Source organism: Schistocerca serialis, chromosome 10 (genome assembly GCF_023864345.2).
Source record: "Schistocerca serialis cubense isolate TAMUIC-IGC-003099 chromosome 10, iqSchSeri2.2, whole genome shotgun sequence".
Taxonomy (NCBI): domain Eukaryota; kingdom Metazoa; phylum Arthropoda; class Insecta; order Orthoptera; family Acrididae; genus Schistocerca; species Schistocerca serialis.
The window spans coordinates 49,704,007-49,723,936 of NC_064647.1; the positions used below are offsets into that span (position 1 = coordinate 49,704,007).

Genomic DNA, 19,930 nt, shown 5'->3' on the forward strand with positions numbered 1-19,930 from the left:
ACTGACGTGAGGTCTGGAACATGACAAGGAATGAGAATTCAGAAAGCGGACGTAATTAGTTTGATACTTAACTTTAATCCATTAATGATGAACGTTGCTCTTGACGGTACGTGATTCACAATATTATCAGTTCAGAATACCTTCTTGAGGAATATGGCGCCTTGCGAAGTCGTAACAAATGGCGTAGCTGAAGGCTATGCTAAACTGTCGTCTCTGCAAATCAGAGCGTATGTAGTTAGTGAATCATCGCTAGCAGAGTCGGCTGTCCAACTGGGGCGAGTGCTAGGGAGTCTCTCTAGACCTGCAGTGTGGCGGCGCTCGGCCTGCAATTCACTGCTAGTGGCGACACGCGGGTGCGACGTATACTAACGGACCGCGGCCGATTTAAAGGCTACCACCTAGCAAGTGTGGTGTCTGGCGGTGACACCACACAGGTCTTGTAAACTCTACTGCAGTCCTCGCCATCTCCACAGCAACAAAGTTCTTATTGAATATGGTGACACGACTAAAATTTGGTCTGGCAATGCGTTTTCTTACGCCATAACGCCCATCCCATTCGGTTCTAATAAAAATTTCACGTCGTTCCCTCAAATTCTCCAATGTTTTACCGAAAATAGAATTATTCATTAATATAAAAATCTTTCTCAAAGTCACACGTTGCGGAAGCTCCCTTTCTCGTATTCAAATCAATATACTCCTTCAATCACGGGAACTGCCTGAAGGAGATAGCACAGGTGATTCTAACCAGCCCCATACGCAAGCTGAGGCACTGCTGGAGGTTACGATTATGAATAATGTAACTCCACTTATCCACCAGCGTTGTCATCAGTTTTGGCGTGGAGCCTCCTGACGGAACAAGTTGCTCTGGACACAGCAGCAAATCGGTATGCGCAACTTGCAAACTAATAGGGTTTGCGAGTTCTGCCTCCACCACATACCCAGCATCAGAATCAGCTGCCATACTGCCCATGATTTTTCCACTTAATCCCTTGCATTCGTCTCCGGGCACCCATTGAAGCTCGCCAATCGGCATGGCGTGCCTCTGTAAGTTATTCACTTTGAGGTATATTATGTAACCAGAATCAAGGGATGCGCTGGACCTGTCACCCATCCGTGGGCTATTTGCCTTCGTGTGCCTATGAACACATTGGCAAAGTCTCCCACGGATCCCCCGCTTAAGAAAAGAAGCATGACAGCATCGGTCAGTAATTCGATATTGCAGTTCGTTTTCTTGAGCGTTGCGTCCCAAGACAACCCAGGTGCCGTGTAATAAAAGGCGGAATCCGGAGAATATGTGATCATACATAGACTCCGGAATTTCTCGAAAACGTCCGCAAGGAAGCGCACGTCTGTGCCCATATAAAGCCATGTGTACTCTCCTAAAGTGGAAATACTGAATTCCCGCCAAACTTTCACAGCATGCTCATACTCTGCATCCGTTATGGCATCGCCTGTAAGGCTGCTGGAAAATACAGTTATGTCAGGTAGCCTGGTTTCGTTGAGTTTCGCCGTACTACACTCCTGGAAATTGAAATAAGAACACCGTGAATTCATTGTCCCAGGAAGGGGAAACTTTATTGACACATTCCTGGGGTCAGATACATAACATGATCACACTGACAGAACCACAGGCACATAGACACAGGCAACAGAGCATGCACAATGTCGGCACTAGTACAGTGTATATCCACCTTTCGCAGCAATGCAGGCTGCTATTCTCCCATGGAGACGATCGTAGAGATGCTGGACATAGTCCTGTGGAACGGCTTGCCATGCCATTTCCACCTGGCGCCTCAGTTGGACCAGCGCTCGTGCTGGACGTGCAGACCGCGTGAGACGACGCTTCATCCAGTCCCAAACATGCTCAATGGGGGCAGATCCGGAGATCTTGCTGGCAGAGGTAGTTGACTTGCACCTTCTAGAGCACGTTGGGTGGCACGGGATACATGCGGACGTGCATTGTCCTGTTGGAACAGCAAGTTCCCTTGCCGGTCTAGGAATGGTAGAACGATGGGTTCGATGACGGTTTGGATGTACCGTGCACTATTCAGTGTCCCCTCGACGATCACCAGTGGTGTACGGCCAGTGTAGGAGATCGCTCCCCACACCATGATGCCGGGTGTTGGCCCTGTGTGCCTCGGTCGTATGCAGTCCTGATTGTGGCGCTCACCTGCACGGCGCCAAACACGCATACGACCATCATTGGCACCAAGGCAGAAGCGACTCTCATCGCTGAAGACGACACATCTCCATTCGTCCCTCCATTCACGTCTGTCGCGACACCACTGGAGGCGGGCTGCACGATGTTGGGGCGTGAGCGGAAGACGGCCTAACGGTGTGCGGGACCGTAGCCCAGCTTCATGGAGACGGTTGCGAATGGTCCTCGCCGATACCCCAGGAGCAACAGTGTCCCTAATTTGCTGGGAAGTGGCGGTGCGGCCCCCTACGGCACTGCGTAGGATCCTACGGTCTTGGCGTGCATCCGTGCGTCGCTGCGGTCCGGTCCCAGGTCGACGGGCACGTGCACCTTCCGCCGACCACTGGCGACAACATCGATGTACTGTGGAGACCTCACGCCCCACGTGTTGAGCAATTCGGCGGTACGTCCACCCGGCCTCCCGCATGCCCACTATACGCCCTCGCTCAAAGTCCGTCAACTGCACATACGGTTCACGTCCACGCTGTCGCGGCATGCTACCAGTGTTAAAGACTGCGATGGAGCTCCGTATGCCACGGCAAACTGGCTGACACTGACGGCGGCGGTGCACAAATGCTGCGCAGCTAGCGCCATTCGACGGCCAACACCGCGGTTCCTGGTGTGTCCGCTGTGCCGTGCGTGTGATCATTGCTTGTACAGCCCTCTCGCAGTGTCCGGAGCAAGTATGGTGGGTCTGACACACCGGTGTCAATGTGTTCTTTTTTCCATTTCCAGGAGTGTATGTACATAATCATATGGGAAAACCCCCATGCACATCCCCCCGAGGTAGAGTTTCATCGAGTTTCTGGAGTGGTGCCTGCACAAAACGTAGCGTATCAAGGAAGCGGAGTGTAATTCTTGGCGTCATTCGTTTGGAGAATGAAATGCATTTCTCGACCTGATCTTTATCCAAAGAAATCAGCCAAGTGCTCAACTAGAAAGTGAGCGTCATACCCGCTTAAATTGTGGAAGAAACGGGTATGTGTCTATGTATCCGGTACTTCAAATTGCACGCATTGTGAGCTGCGCCACGGAACTTCCCCGTAAGCTGGCTGTGGTCCCTACGAGGAATTTCCGCTTTTCTATCTAACGGCAGCCCACAAACATGACAATCAACCACGTTATTATACAAATCTTCATTCTCCTTCGATTGGGTAATGGAAACGTTGCCGCTGTAAAGCTTATCAACCTCCCACGAAAGTTTTTCGAGCTCAGTGAGCACCCAATCTGCAGGGCTGCCCCTGACGTAAGATTTGTACCAGTTAAGACTGGAATCATATGAAGATACAACTTGGTACACTGCCACATATGGTATGTGTTTTTCTGTAAAGGTTGTATGTGAGGCTGTAGGGCCGCCTTCACAGCGGGACAGGAGCGAGGAGGCATTCAAAATCGGCGTGCACTACAAATGGGCATCGCTCCTGGTGGTGAACATTCTTAAACGTTATGAATTTGTCTTCTTCAGTAGTCATAATAAAACGTACCGGATTCTTGGAAGCGCAGTCTACTAGATGCGTAGCTAATAACTTGTCTGAGGAGAGATAATTCAGGCACCTTAAGCAAATATGTTGCTTCTGTTCATGTTCATTTATCGGGGTGGAAAGGAGTCGGGACATGTCTTTGTTCCAAACATAGTGATAATTATCACCATCAGAGAAGAGTAGAATGGTTACATGCTCCTCACGCTCACCGGCAAATTTTGAGAAATGGAGAGGGCCGACGACAATATGCTTGTCTGGCTCATCTGAATTGCTTTTCCTCTCCAGGCCATAAACATGAAACAATATTCCGGTATTCTGCGCCTCAAATTTAGGTATGTCGTGGGTCTTGAAGGGGAACTCGATACCATCAAAGTCAAGGTATCTGCATACTGAGTTGTGCGATGCGGATTTTCTGTGTAATTTGTCTCGCAAGCCAGGACTGACCATGCAAACCAAGCCTGATCGTTTCTATTTTCGACATTAATCCATACACGCTTATTAGCTGTATCTTTAGGGAGCTTGATAAAGCTTGACCCTCCATTTACCGGATCGTAGACATGTGTATGGATGTCCAGGTGTAGAATTCTGCTGAGTGCTTTAGCTGACCCTCTCACTTCGATCTCAGGAAACTGGCACTGTATAGCACTCAGGGTGGATTTACGCTACCACTCAGCGATTGATGCGCTCCGCGTTTTCACTCCGTTTTCCCCCCAAAGATAATGAAAACTCGTCTCTTCACTACCAGACTCAACTTTGGGGGGATGCGATAACTCAATGCAAAGCACCACCACCGATTTCACTGGGCATCATATCGCTTGATTACCTTGAGGAACGTGTAAGTTAGAAGTAATTCCGCATTGGATTGGATTGTTTGGCGGAAGAGACCAAACAGTGAGGTCATCGGTCTCATCGGATTAAGGAAGGAGGGGCAAGGAGGCTGGCCGTTCCCTTTCAAAGGAACCATCCCGGCATTTGCCTGAAGCGATTTAGGGAAATCATGGAAAACCTAAATCAGGAAGACCGGACGCGGGATTGAACCGTCGTCCTCCCGAATGCGAGTCCAGTGTGCTAACCACTGCGCCACCTCGCACGGTCCACATTGGAATAGACGATTCAATTTATATGTCAAGAATTATATTGTACCTCAAGAATTATAATTTTCCTCAAGAACTATATTGTATTTGTGTGAACTGAATGAACCAAGAAAAAAGTTATTCGCCATACATCTTTGTTGTTATTTGCAAAAATCCGTTTCCCCTATTACACTACGTAATAAATTATGTATATAAAGGCCGTGCATGTGTCAAATGACATTAGTTTTGCTGAAGATGGGTGCTATTACAGAGGTGAAGTTTAAGCAATCATAATATTTAATTGTAGTTACCCTGGTAAAAATGTTCCTGTCTCCCAAATTTCTTGTGAGTCTGGTCTTTGTGGGGTTTAACTGTCACTGCAATTTAGGGATCTGTGCGAAATAATTTTGCCGCTGAAAGTATCATCTGCAGAAAATAATGGCAAATGGTGCCCCCACACTGGCACCAGCAGGAGTTTGACGGGTAAATTCATTGATGAACGGGCTGTCCCGTTAGGATCGCTAGGAACAATGAACCCTGTGCTATTCTGGGAAGCATTGCAACATCTCTCTTGGCGCTGGACCCGCACTGCGGCTATGTGTCGTTGTGCGAGCAACGGTACCTAGGTGAACACGTATTTCGACAGGAATTTCTCAGGTGTGAAGTATGAAAGAGATGCCGCCACCTCATCCTTGTGTGACCCAAACTGACACCAATGCACCGCTTGGCAGCTGACGACCTTGTCATCACTTCACGGATAGGCCCGATGCATCCGGGTTCTTAGGGAGATGTGCGGAGTCGGTGGCGTTGGCTTTGTGTGTCGGGTGTCGAGTGATTGGATCTGTTTTTTATTAGCTATCTTTTGTTTAAACTATATTCCATCGATTTGACAAGTCAGTAGAATGCTGTGATTTAAAACAAAAAGAAACTACCCGATACATGTGAAGAATATCGATTTAATTAATTTTCATAAATTTTTTATATCAACGTGGTGTTAGCAGTATAATAGTTAAGGGGAGGTGTGTGTGTGTGTGTGAGTGGGTAACATGGAGCAGAACATCGGGATAAGTGCAGAACACTACATTAATCTGCATAATTTTTATGTAAAATGTAGTACAATAGTTTAAGGAGGTGGGTGACAAAGACGAATGCGCCAGAAATGGCATTCAAAAGCATGTAAAATTCGAAAAGTGTACCAGAAAATTTTAATTTGGCATCAAAGGCGGTACAATAGTTTAAGGAAATGTGGGTGACATGGAAAACCAGAACAATATGTTAAGTGCCAACGAAGGGCCAAACATTAGATTAAGACACCCAGAGTACAGCGCCGATCGTTAGGTTATGCAACATATTTGCCCCATGTAATTGCTTCGTACAAGACCTACACATTTCCAAACAGCAGAGAATGATGAGCAAGAGAAATCCAACCTCCACAAACTGATCTTTTTTTTTTAAAAAAAAAACAATATTTCCTTTAATTTCATGTTATGAGATACTTCCTCTTCTCCACAAGATCGCCGTCTTGGATTACGTCACGGAAGGGACGACATTGCCCTCTGATGGTGGTACTGTGTACTAGGTCAGTTGGACTCTGGACTGCGGGGTGAAGACACTTGATGGCGGTACTGTCTCTAATTTTTCCTGAGGGTGGAGGGGAGTGGGAGGGTGTGGGATGACAACAGGTTAAGTGCCTGTCAGTCAAAGGGAAGGATCGTTTTAGCAGTTTAACAATAGGTTAAGGACCTGTGAATCAAAGGTGAACAATAGGTTTGACCCTGAGTGCATACTTGCCCCTGATGTTGGCGACGCATCCACACAATAGGGCTATGGCGAAGCAATTTCTTGACCTAGCACCGCTGTGATGCAGAGAGTGTGACAGCACGCTAGCAGTTGTGCATCGCAGACAAATTATTGGACACCCTGAAGTGATTCCATGTTGAGAACCCTACTAAATGGCAGTAGCATTCTCAGCGAAAGGCACCAGTAGAAATACCCCAACAGGGTCTTATAGACTTGTAGCCATGTAATGGAGAGGTAAATGTGAATGCCTGCAAGTGTGTCACATTGAGGTGTCTGCATAGGCCTGTAGTATTACAATGGCAAAGCAATTACCATTTCCCAGTGCAAGGTGATGGGGAGATGGTTATATCATGCCATCAGTGTTGTCTCACAGAGGGACTGCTGGACACATGGAAAAGGTTCCATGGTGACACTGAAGCAGAATGTCAGGAGCAGTCTCAGAGAGAAGCACTTGCAGAATGACTGCAGCAGCGTCGCGAAGGTCCTTCCCTTAGGACACAATCGTGTGGCAACAGATTACTGGGCAACTAAACGTCGTTTCATAGTGGAAACGTTGCAGAACGATACGAGATGTCGCAGTTACCTGTAGTGTAATGGAGAGGTATTCTCAGGAGTTCACAAACGGTGAGATGCAGAAACATGTCAGAACGGCAGCAGGAGTATCAAGGAGAGTCGTCTTGACAATAGCTATAGTAGTGGAATAGGCAAGTAATTACTGTCTCCCAACACCGACGTGATGGAGGGAACGTCACTGTAAGAATGCAGCCGTGCCACCAAGAACAGGTTCCATGGCGGGACCCTTGCTAAATGTTGGCAGCGTTCTCAAGGAAAAGCAATTGCAGATAAACTCTAACAATGTCGTCCAGACACTTGCAGTAGGCGAGATGCCGTGTTATGGAGAGGAAATAACTGAATGTCAGAGCAATGTAAAGGCGTTTACACAGTGCCTATTGTATTGCAATGGAGAAGCGATTGCAAAAAGCCCAGAAGAGGTGTCATGGTGCGACCCTAGCCGATTGCCAACAGCAGTATCGTACAAATACACTTCTAGAATGGCCTACTGCAAGTGTCTGGACGGCATTGTCGGAGTATATCTGCCATTGACAACGCTGCTGACATTTAGCAAGTGTCTTACCGTGGAACCTCTGCTGAGTGTGCAATAAGCTGCTGGCTTACTGCAAACGATCTCCATCACACTGCTCCTTGGACACAGTAATTTCTTCGCCCTTGCCATTCAAAAGGGATTATACAGCCGCCTCAAAATGACACTCCCGCTGGCGATAGGTTATTGGCCTTCCATCACACGGCTGCCGACCAACTATAAGTATCTCCACGACACAATTCGATTATCACTTCGGTAATTGCTTCGCCATTGCAGAACTATAGGTATTCTGCAGGGGCATGTGAATGACTAGCCGTTTTCACTATCTCTCGGTTTCTGGGCTACTTCAAATTTCGCTCAGTCACACTGCTGGAGCCTGCGACGGCACCTGTCACTGTGCAAGTCTACCACCAAACAACATGTGGGAGTAAAATAGTCTGCAACCGAGGCACAGCCGCCGTCTTAACTGTAACCATCTCTTCTCGATCACATTGACATCGGGTCACAGTAAATGCTTCGCCATCGTACTACTAGAAGCATTCTGCACACACCTCACCATCAGACGGGTGCTGGCCCACTGTGGAACTGCTGGAGTCAAGTGTATTTCTATGGTACAGCTGCTGTCATTCTGCTACGGTCTCCTCATGGAACGTCTGCTAGGTGTCCAGTAGTCTTTTGCGAGGTAAAGCTTGTGCCGTTCTGTAACTCTTTCCTCATGGCATTGCTCCTGGGACACACTAATCGCCTCTCCATTGCAATGAAGTAGGCTTTGTGCAGACGCCTTTATATGACACTCTTTTCTTGCGCCTCCATAATGTGGCTGAAGGCCTCCAGGAGTGTCATATAAGGGCATCTTCACCATGTCCGTAGTACAGTAGTCCAATGGCGAAGACATTCCTATGTCCCAGCAGCAATGTCATGGAGAGAGTGTGGCAGCAAGCTAGCAGTTATGTCGGACAGATTATTAGACACCCAGATGAGATACAAAGAATACCCCACTTACCAACACTAAAACTTGGACTGTTGTTTCGTTGTACTGACTAAAATATTGAACGGTAGGAGAGGCGCTAACTATAAGAAACACTTTGAATGATTTCTTCGAGGGGAGCCAGAGTCTTAACATAACCAAACAAGAGTTTTTAGTTCTGTCTCCCTTCAAAGAAATCTTATCAGTTTTTTCAAAGAGCTATTGGTTTCTTCAGAAGATTTCGGTTTTTTGAAGAAGAATTTTAATGTCCCTGGGAAAACTTTTAAATTTTTGGAGGAAAAGTTGTTAGTTTCTTTCGAAGCCGAGTTTTCTGTTTTTTTATCAATGAGCAGTTTTATTTCAAGAATAGTTTTCGTTTTTTCTGAAGAAGAGGGTAGTATTATTTCGAAGAAGGTCACTTTCTCTGAAGAAAAGCTTTAATTTTTTCGAAAGAGAGCCTAAATTTTTTACGAAGAAAAGCTTTTTTTGTGAAACAACGTTGCAGTATATTCTAAGAAGACTCGTTTTTTCTAAGAAGAGTTTTAATATTTGCAGTTGGTGTTTTAATGACTAGAAGTAAACAACTTTTACATAGATGTCCGCCGGAAAAGGCACACTCGGAGAGCGTAATGTTGGGCTATAGTGGGTGGATGGAGACGAAAAAAAATCGAGCAAAAATTGAAAAAAAATAAGAAAACTTAAAGTAGCCGATGCCCTGTGGACTGGCGCTCGATTCGGGAATATAGATGAACCGAGACGGTGGAAGAAATTTTCGTCGCCTGTGTTTGGCCAGCAAGTGGAGACAAACCCTGATCACGAAACATGCGCCAGTGTCCTTCATTATATTCCGGACCTTGCTGCAAGTCCCGTGAAGTGAGGGCACGTGACACGTGATCCCTCCGCCGCACGCGGCCGCCGAGCTCGGAGGCCGCCTCGCCGCTGCTCCTGAGGAGTGCGGGCAGGTTCATCCCGTCCCTTCTCTCGCCACCAGACAAGGAAACGTGACGACGTACTGTATACACGGACTCCTTATCTACACTGCTACTATCCAACAGTACGAGGGAACGGCCCTGTGAAGAAACTTATCGAGGTTGGAGGTCTGAACCTAACCCTCGGGGTTTCCCAGCCAGCAACTATTTTGCAGCGATTGCCAATATGATTTCTTATGGGTCCATTGCGTGGTTGTGTGGTCGCTGTGATTCACCATCTTATCCTGAGAAACTGAAATCGTAAACGTATTATTACTACTATTATTGTATTCTTCAAGATGTGTTCTATATATGCAAATCAATAAACATTTGTTCGTCTTTTCGCTCTGCTCCTTTCGCTTCCGTTTATTTGCTTGATATCGGTTTATCGTTTGTATAGGGCGTCCACAGCTGAAGCTCCAGTTTCAAAACGCTGTAGAAAGCAGCCGGCTGCATAGAGTGATGTCCATTCTGAACAGCGTATTATTGACGCAGGATGAAACGCAGTGGAAGAAAAAAAAAAATCACCGAAAATTTTTCCAATAGATGACGCTGTAAGCGTCATAATACGCACACCAACGGACAAGCGGCACGTCGCTATCCCTCGGGTTGGGATCGAAACGCCCATGACGATGCAGGACATCTCGCTGTTGGTAAAGCTCCGTTCCTTGATGTTGTCTCTAGGAACCCTGTATACTCTGTTCGCTAGAAGAACAATCAAACAACTCGTATTAAGGAGTTCTATTACAACAAGACAATTACAGTACTTAACTTTGGTATGTGTCGCAAGCAAAGAGCGACATACGAAACAATAGTCTTCTTCAGAATAGACAAACACAAGTCTGTACTACGTAGAGATAGCTGCTGATAGAGGCTACGATGCGTTGACTAACGAAGTGCCTAACGTTGAAGCTGCTATCGAAGTGGGCTGCCAGCAGTCAGGTGCTGTCGCGTTGTCGTCCTGAAGTACGGTCGGTCAGCGTGCCATTGGCTGACCTCTTCTCACAGCCGTCTCTTATCTGTCGTTTCAGACTGGCGTGCCGTTGGTGACATTACGCCCTAACATTCCTCCCTCCCCCCTCCCAAAGCGGCTACCGTCACACAACAACGGGAGGAGGAGGGGAGGGGAAGCTCCGTGGACGCTCTGATGGACCGGAAGCTGTGGCTGCAGGGGACGTCAGACTTCCGGTCGTACCCCGCCATCCGACCTTCACTCTGGTGAAAACGTCGCCCAGAAAACGACCAGAAGGGTACGCGTCCACCTGCTGAGGCCCATACCCAGATGTCGCCGGCTCCAGCTCCATGGCGAAGCCTCCAAGAGGTCGTCCCGCGGTGTCGTGATGACACCTCATGGCGGCTGCTGTCGCCGCGCTGTCCTTGGGGTTCGTGAATCTGGGGGAAGAGGCACAGAAGGATCACTGTGCACACGACAGTGGCGAAGTGTGATGTCTGCGCTGCGGTCCGCCTGGGCCTGAAATGAGATACAAGCACGCGCAAAGTCGGCAAAGGATCTCGTCTCGCGACCACACTTTGCTGCCGCTAAAAACCCGGAAAAACGCAACATCATGCGGCGCGAGGCGACACTTGCGGCCTTCCTTCGGCGCCGGGTGCTCAGGAGGGTGGAGCAGGTGGAGCAGTGTCCGACGGCGGCGGCCGTGAAGTAGATGGCCCATCTCGTGGATGCGAACGATAGGAGGCTAGAAACAGTCCCTGGTATGTACGATGCGAAGTTCGGCCTTCTGCTACTTGAAAGTTTAGACAAAACGTTCCGCTTCGTCGTTTGACTGTGAATGGAACGGTGCACTAGTCAGATGCCGTATGCCATTGCGTTCACGGAATGTTGCAAATTCATTTGACGTGAACTGAGGGTCGTTGCCCGGCGCTATAACTTCAGGACAACCATCGAAGCAAAAAATTGAGAACATCGCCTGAACTGTGCTACGTGACGTTGTCGTGTTCATTGGCACAGCAGAAGGAAACTTGTTATAAGAGTCTACCACAATCAACCAACTAATGTTGTGGTGTCACCGCCAGACACCACACTTGCTAGGTGGTAGCCTTTAAATCGGCCGCGGTCCGTTAGTATACGTCGGACCCGCGTGTCGCCACTATCAGTGATTGCAGACCGAGCGCCGCCACACGGCAGGTCTAGAGAGTCTTCCTAGCACTCGCCCCAGTTGTACAGCCGACTTCCCTAGCGATGGTTCACTGACAAAATACGCTCTCATTTGCCGAGACGATAGTTAGCATAGCCTTCAGCTACGTCATTTGCTACGACCTAGCAAGGCGCCATTACCAGTTACTATTGATGCTGTAAAACATGTACCGTCAAGAGCGATGTTCACCATTTATGGATTAAAGTTAAGTATTCCACAGCTACGTCCTTTTCTGCTAGTCTCATTTCCTAGACCTGTTCCAGACCTCACGCCAGCCTGCGTGAGCTAAAACGCGTGCCTTTCGGCTTCCTCTCATAGTGGGTTGGCTGTCTTGCCAATCCACCACAAATGTTCCAAAAAGGACCCGCTAAGTCTATGCGCACACGTTGCCATGGCGATTACGACTTAGCCCAAGCAGAGAACTTTTGTGGCGATGCGGACTGATTTCCCACACATCAGTGACACTGTGACGTCATCTGTTCTATTTGGGTGTCCGTACACTGCCAAGTACAGTGTCGACGTGCTAACTGTTAGGTACGAACAATCCCACAGTGTCCTCAGTGAAGTAACTGCAACACTTCTTTTTGCAAAGCTTTGGAGATCAACACGCGTCCACAGTCCACTGTCATTTTGAACGACAATCACACCTTGCTGTATACCGAGACTATGCCGATGTACAACGTATCGGCGCACTACAGTTATTTATGCTATCCGATGAGCGATGCCAAGATGTGAGAATGTATTGTAGCAAAATTTCAAATCTGAATCAGCTTCCGTGGCCTGTGCAATTTTCCTACAGTTCAGAGGAAAGGATTGAAGCAATTCAGTATCCTGAGCATCGGTGTAATAAGAAGATGCAGCAGAAGCGTCAAAATCTATATTAGGGTCAATCGGAAGCCGTAAATGTGCGTCCGCGTTACAATCTCGTACTGGTATTGAGACAACAACAATGCCCATCATTAAAATTTTTGGGCAGTTCGTACAGAAACCGGCGTCATCGGATGAAACAAGAACTGTGATCCGTTACCTTCCGACGCAAGCGATGCAATGTAGCTGCGGTTCGTGCAACATTCGGTATGAAGCGTATATAATACACTCCTGGGAATGGAAGAACGAACACATTGACACCGGTGTGTCAGACCCACCATACTTGCTCCGGACACTGCGAGAGGGCTGTACAAGCAATGATCACACGCACGGCACAGCGGACACACCAGGGACCGCGGTGTTGGCCGTCGAATGGCGCTAGCTGCGCAGCATTTGTGCACCGCCGCCGTCAGTGTCAGCCAGTTTGCCGTGGCATACGGAGCTCCATCGCAGTCTTTAACACTGGTAGCATGCCGCGACAGCGTGGACGTGAACCGTATGTGCAGTTGACGGACTTTGAGCGAGGGCGTATAGTGGGCATGCGGGAGGCCGGGTGGACGTACCGCCGAATTGCTCAACACGTGGGGCGTGAGGTCTCCACAGTACATCGATGTTGTCGCCAGTGGTCGGCGGAAGGTGCACGTGCCCGTCGACCTGGGACCGGACCGCAGCGACGCACGGATGCACGCCAAGACCGTAGGATCCTACGCAGTGCCGTAGGGGACCGCACCGCCACTTCCCAGCAAATTAGGGACACTGTTGCTCCTGGGGTATCGGCGAGGACCATTCGCAACCGTCTCCATGAAGCTGGGCTACGGTCCCGCACACCGTTAGGCCGTCTTCCGCTCACGCCCCAACATCGTGCAGCCCGCCTCCAGTGGTGTCGCGACAGGCGTGAATGGAGGGACTAATGGAGATGTGTCGTCTTCAGCGATGAGAGTCGCTTCTGCCTTGGTGCCAATGATGGTCGTATGCGTGTTTGGCGCCGTGCAGGTGAGCGCCACAATCAGGACTGCATACGACCGAGTCACACAGGGCCAACACCCGGCATCATGGTGTGGGGAGCGATCTCCTACACTGGCCGTACACCACTGGTGATCGTCGAGGGGACACTGAATAGTGCACGGTACATCCAAACCGTCATCGAACCCATCGTTCTATCATTCCTAGACCGGCAAGGGAACTTGCTGTTCCAACAGGACAATGCACGTCCGCATGTATCCCGTGCCACCCAACGTGCTCTAGAAGGTGTAAGTCAACTACCCTGGCCAGCAAGATCTCCGGATCTGTCCCCCATTGAGCATGTTTGGGACTGGATGAAGCGTCCTCACGCGGTCTGCACGTCCAGCACGAACGCTGGTCCAACTGAGGCGCCAGGTGGAAATGGCATGGCAAGCCGTTCCACAGGACTACATCCAGCATCTCTACGATCGTCTCCATGGGAGAATAGCAGCCTGCATTGCTGCGAAAGGTGGATATACACTGTACTAGTGCCGACATTGTGCATGCTCTGTTGCCTGTGTCTATGTGCCTGTGGTTCTGTCAGTGTGGTCATGTGATGTATCTGACCCCAGGAATGTGTCAATAAAGTTTCCCCTTCCTGGGACAATGAATTCACGGTGTTCTTATTTCAATTTCCAGGAGTGTAGTTCATTTTCCCTAAGACTGACTGCAATTCTGTGACACTGCGAGGAACTGGCAAGTCTCGTATGCCTAACAAATGCGACTGAGGGGAATGTACGCCCTGACTGTTTACGACATGACCAAGATACTACAACTCAGCTTCAAAACAATCACACTTGTCCAATGTACACTTTAGTCCTGCATCAGATAACTCGCGAAACAAAACACGCAAATTTGCAACACGTTCTTCAGGTGTACGATCTGCTACGATAGTAGGGTCCAAATAATATGAACAGTTTGGCACTTGAGCAGTCAGCTATTCCAAATACAGTTGAAAAATGGCGGGTGCGGGAGACCTGCCAAAACCCAAAGGCAAATATTTAAACAAGCCCAAATGAGTGTTCACCACACATCAAGTGGGATTTGAAGATACGCATCGCGCAAATCTATATTTCAAAAGTAGCGACCAGCGCCTAACAAGTCCATTAGATCCTCTGGACGTGAAAATGGATACGTATCAATCACAGTTTGTGGGTTGATTGTAGACTTAAAGTCAACGCAGAGGCGAATGCGACCTGAAGATTTCGAGAGGAAAATCAAAGGACTTGCCCACTGACTAGCTTTTATGGGTTTAATAGCTCCGCTGTCTTGCAGTTCTTTAAGTTCGGCGGCCACATTTTGTCCTGTAATGCAATCGGAACAGTTCTGGGCCAGCAAAAGTTTGGCTGAGCATTCTCTTCCATAATAATACGCGCAACAAAATTGTTAGCCTTGCCTAAAGCTTCAGAAAAGAGTTCAGGGAATTCTTTCAGCACGCGAGCTACACTGTCATTGGCATTGAATGCAGTCATTGACAGACAACACATTGTCCTGAAATTGAAAACCAAATGAAAGAAACGAATAAAGGTCAAATACGTTCTAACAATTGAGTGATTGTAGCGCAGCGAAAGTCACCGTTGTCGCGCGCAAGTGATACGTGGTAGGCAAAGCACATTTTCTGAGAACGGGAATGTCTTGTCCACTATAAGCCATCAGGTGCGTGCTAGTTTTAGACAGGCGTGGGGATCCTAACAGTTCGTATGAGTTACGATTCAGCAATGTAACGGAGATACCCTTGTCCAACTGAAATTTCACACGTTTTCCACTAAGATGCAAATGAGCAAAAAGTTTGATGGACTAGCGTAGCACTGAAAAAACTGTTTGCTTGCTAGTTTTGCTAATGCCTGCAGCACGCTTTGAATATGTGGTGTCACCGCCAGACACCACACTTGCTAGGTGGTAGCTTAAATCGGCCGCGGTCCATTTAGTACATGTCGGACCCGCGTGTCGCCACTGTGTAATCGCAGACCTAGCGCCACCACCAAGGCAGGTCTCGTGATACGAGAGAGCACTCGCCCCAGTTGTACGATAACCTAGCTACCGACCAGATGTACGAAGCCTTTCTCTCTCATTAGCCGAGAGACAGAATAGCCATCAGCTAAGTTAATGGCTACGAACTAGCAAGGCGCCATTAGCCATACAGTGATTGTAATTAAAGTCTCCTGTGTATCGTCAAGATCGATGTACCACAATGATATTAAAGATAAGTATTAATACAGCTACGTACTTTTCTTAATAACATTAATTACGTAGCCTGTTCCAGTACTTCACGCCCGTCTGCGTTAGTCTAGCGTGCATTTTCAGCCATCTCAACTTCACGGTGTCGGCCCAGCTACCGACACAACATTGGCGACGAGGATGGGATTATCAGTTTTCTTCCTCATAGAAGGATAAATGGTACATGTTGGGAGGATAGCTAATCACTTGCAGGTGGAGGGGACGCACTCCAGGAGGCACTTGTCCTTTTTGCTGTCGTACGAAGTTGACCTCCAAACTCTTTGTTCCCGGGCTTTTCGGACGTGCTGGCACCCACCTTCTGCTCCAAGTGTGCCTCCCCTGGCAGTGCAGAGTGGCAGTGCAGCCAGCGGCCTCTACTCCGTGTCTCGGTCCTCCGCCGCCATCGCCGCCGCCGCGTCGGCAGAGTAGCAGCGTACGACGTCGGCCACGGCGGCCGCGTTGTAGCGCAGCGCGCACGTCAGCGGCGTCAGGCCCTCCGCGTCCACCGCGTCCGCGCGGGCGCCGCGGCGCAGCAGCTCCAGCACGGCGGGGGCGCCGGCGCGCGTCGCGGCCACGTGCGCCGCGGTGCGCCCGAAGTGGTCGGCGCGCTGGCGGAAGCCGGCCAGGCGCACCAGCGCCGCCGCCGTCTGCTCGTCGTCGGCGAGCAGCGCCCACGTGAGCGCGTCGCGGCCCCCGGCGTCGGGCGCCCACGGGGGGCAGCCCGCCCCCAGCAGCCGCGCCGCCGCCCCCGGCATGCCGGCGCGAGCCGCCCAGTGCAGCGGCGTCAGCCCCGCCGCGTCGGGTTCCTGTGCAGCGGCAGACTCCTGCTTTTGCTCCAGGCGACGTTGTATTTTATCGCAACTATCGAGGTTCACGGCGTTGGCTCGCAGGGCGCATTCTTCGCTGCCTCGGCCGCGCGATGTATTTGGTTTTGGGGGCCTCTGGTGAGGTGCGTCGGCATCTCAATCAGCTGCGCCTCTGTCGTCGCTCGGGTTCTGCCGCTCCCCGTCTGCTTTCAGCGACGGTGCCGTCCGGTCAGCGCCCTGGGGACCCATCTACTGGCTCGCCTCATCCCCAGGTGTTACCGACGATGCCTTCCATTTTGCCCCATGGCGACGCGCCGCCGCCGCCGCAGCAGCAGCAGCCGCCGCCGCCGCCGCTTGTTCTCACGCCGGCGCCGCCCGCATTCGACGCTTCGTTGCAGCCGCCAAGCGCCTCCCAGGGTCACGCGCCGCCGATCGCTTCCCGTGACCAGCTGTCCTCCGCCATGGAACTCCCGCCCGCTCCGGACCACATGACGTCATCGCGCGTCGGCTACCCCGACGCAATGGAGGTTGATCCTTCGTTCCCTCCTGTCTCTTTACGGGCGCATACACCGCATGTTGACGTGCACCCTGGACTAGTTTTTCCGGCGTTTCCTAGCTCCCCTCGGACCGAATGGCCGGGTGCGGGTGGCACAGCCTCGCCTGTTGTTAGGCTCCCCACCTCATCGCATACGTCAACATGTGGTCCTCCCCGCGGCGGGCGGAAGCCTTATCACACGACCGTTCGCCGATTTGCGGGGGAGGAATGTGGTGTCACCGCCAGACACCACACTTGCTAGGTGGTAGCTTAAATCGGCCGCGGTCCATTTAGTACATGTCGGACCCGCGTGTCGCCACTGTGTAATCGCAGACCTAGCGCCACCACCAAGGCAGGTCTCGTGATACGAGAGAGCACTCGCCCCAGTTGTACGATAACCTAGCTACCGACCAGATGTACGAAGCCTTTCTCTCTCATTAGCCGAGAGACAGAATAGCCATCAGCTAAGTTAATGGCTACGAACTAGCAAGGCGCCATTAGCCATACAGTGATTGTAATTAAAGTCTCCTGTGTATCGTCAAGATCGATGTACCACAATGATATTAAAGATAAGTATTAATACAGCTACGTACTTTTCTTAATAACATTAATTACGTAGCCTGTTCCAGTACTTCACGCCCGTCTGCGTTAGTCTAGCGTGCATTTTCAGCCATCTCAACTTCACGGTGTCGGCCCAGCTACCGACACAACAGAATACACTGCATTGATTACATGGGCCTTGTGACTAGATTTTTGTGACTGGGCAGAATTCTAATGTTTGTTTCGTTGCAAACATACGGATTGTATGTGACGCTTCTTGCCACAAGCATAACACTGTGCCTGTCTGGATGGGCAGCCTTGGCGTTTGTGCCGTGAACAGCACCGAGGGCGTGACTTACTTCGATCCACTGATGTGTCCGCCTGTTGAGAGAATTGTTTTCACGTGCTGTTGCTGCCTACTGGGCCAGCTGCGGACGACTCAATCCGACAAACTGCTGGCTGCGCAAATTTACCAGCCGCTACGGCACCTGAATCGTACTGATCTAGAATTTGCACTACGTGATGAAATTATGCATCTGACTGTTTCAGTACCTATTCTCTAAGTTTGTCATCAGTTACATCGTACACGATCGCATCACACAACATTACATCTGAATATAAAGCACTACAAGCACATTTGAATTTGCATTTCCTCGTCGTACCCTGAAAATCTGTTACCCATTCGTGGCAAGAATTGGTACGTAGCTGCCACCACATTCACTTGTTGGTCATCATAGTTAGAGAACCTATAACCTTATCATAGGTATGTCCACCCAGGGTGGCGTTAGGGAACAATTTCTAAATGAGGCGAAAGAATGCTCTTCCCACCGTGGACAAAAAGTAATGTACTTTCACAGTACCTGGTACGTTGTGGGCAATGATGTGGGCTTCATACTGTTGCAACCTCTAGGGCCACCCCTCTTCTTTTCCGTTAAACTGGCGAAAGGGCGGTATGGCACTTGTTGGATGTTGGTCGGGCAGTCGCACTCCGTTTCTTGCTCGGTTGGCGAGTAACTGCTGTACCGCGTTTAGAATGGTTGCAATCTGCTGCGTCTGAAGCTGAAACATCTGTGTTAGCTGCGTTTTATCTATTGCTTGCAGCTGGGGCGCCTGTGCAGAGGGTGGCAGATGCAGGTTGCTCATTTTGGAAAAGGAAAATGCAATAAACAGACAATGCAAGCAATAAAAATAAGCACACATGGAAATTTTTGCAACGCCCACCTGAAAACACGGAGTAGAAAATACACTACAATAGACACTGTTAAAACATGTTAACACACTCCTGTAAAGAAAGACAAGGTAGAATAAGGCGGCAGAGAAACACTAAAGCCCACGACAAAACAAAACAGAGACAATCTGTGGCAGCTGGTAGCTCCTATATCTACGGCACCATGTCATTCGGACATCTTCGTCGCCATGTTATTAGTCCAGCCTTGTCGTCAAGTTGCTGTCTAGGAATCCTGCATACGCGGTTCACTAGACAAACAATCAAACAACTCTCATTATAGCAAGGGAATTACAGTACTTAACTGTAATATGTCTCGCAAGCAAAGGGCGACATGCAAAATAATCAGTCTTCTTCAGAACAGACGAACACATGTCTGTGCTACATAGAGATAGCTGCTGACTGAGGCTACGATGGGTCTGCTGACGAAGTGGCTATCGTTGAAGCAGCTGTCGAAGTGGGCCACCACTAGTCGGTCGCGGCGCTTGTGTCCTCTTCACGTAGGGGCCGCTGCTGTCGCGTTGTCGTCCTGGAGGGAGGCCGCTCAGCGTGTGATCGGCTGACCTCTTCTCACAGCCATCTCTTATCTGTCGTTCCCGACTGGCGTGCCGGGGCTGACTTTACGCTGTAACACTGGATGTTACGAAAAAAGGGGTTGGTCCGATGTCTGGAGAAAATGATTACAAAATTCGAAAATACAGGCAACGTGGCAGAGGAAGGAAAGCAGCTGATCCGACGTCTGTCGAAGGTGTGGCCACATGATTGCAGCAGGGGTCGGGAGGTGGTGTGCAAACGCGGAAGATGCACTAATAAGGTAAACAATTAGGAGGTTCCCCGCAGAACTGCCGAAGGAAGGGACGTGCGGAAAACATTGAAGGGAACAAGGGCGGGATGACATTATCAGACATTAGGGATTAACTTCCATTGTACTGGAGGAAGCTGAGACTGGAATACATCCAAGCAATAATTGAGGTTAGCGCAGGAGAGGAATTCG

The 19,930-nt window shown here is 49.7% G+C and overlaps 1 protein-coding gene across 1 annotated transcript; it reads right to left on the bottom strand.

The window, feature by feature from the left end:
* Positions 1-16,204: 16,204 nt before the first annotated feature.
* Positions 16,205-16,585, bottom strand: LOC126425219 (ankyrin repeat domain-containing protein 65-like). Its single transcript, XM_050088175.1, has one exon. The coding sequence runs from the start codon at positions 16,583-16,585 to the stop codon at positions 16,205-16,207; it is 381 nt and encodes a 126-aa protein (XP_049944132.1).
* Between the last annotated feature and the right edge of the window lie 3,345 nt (positions 16,586-19,930).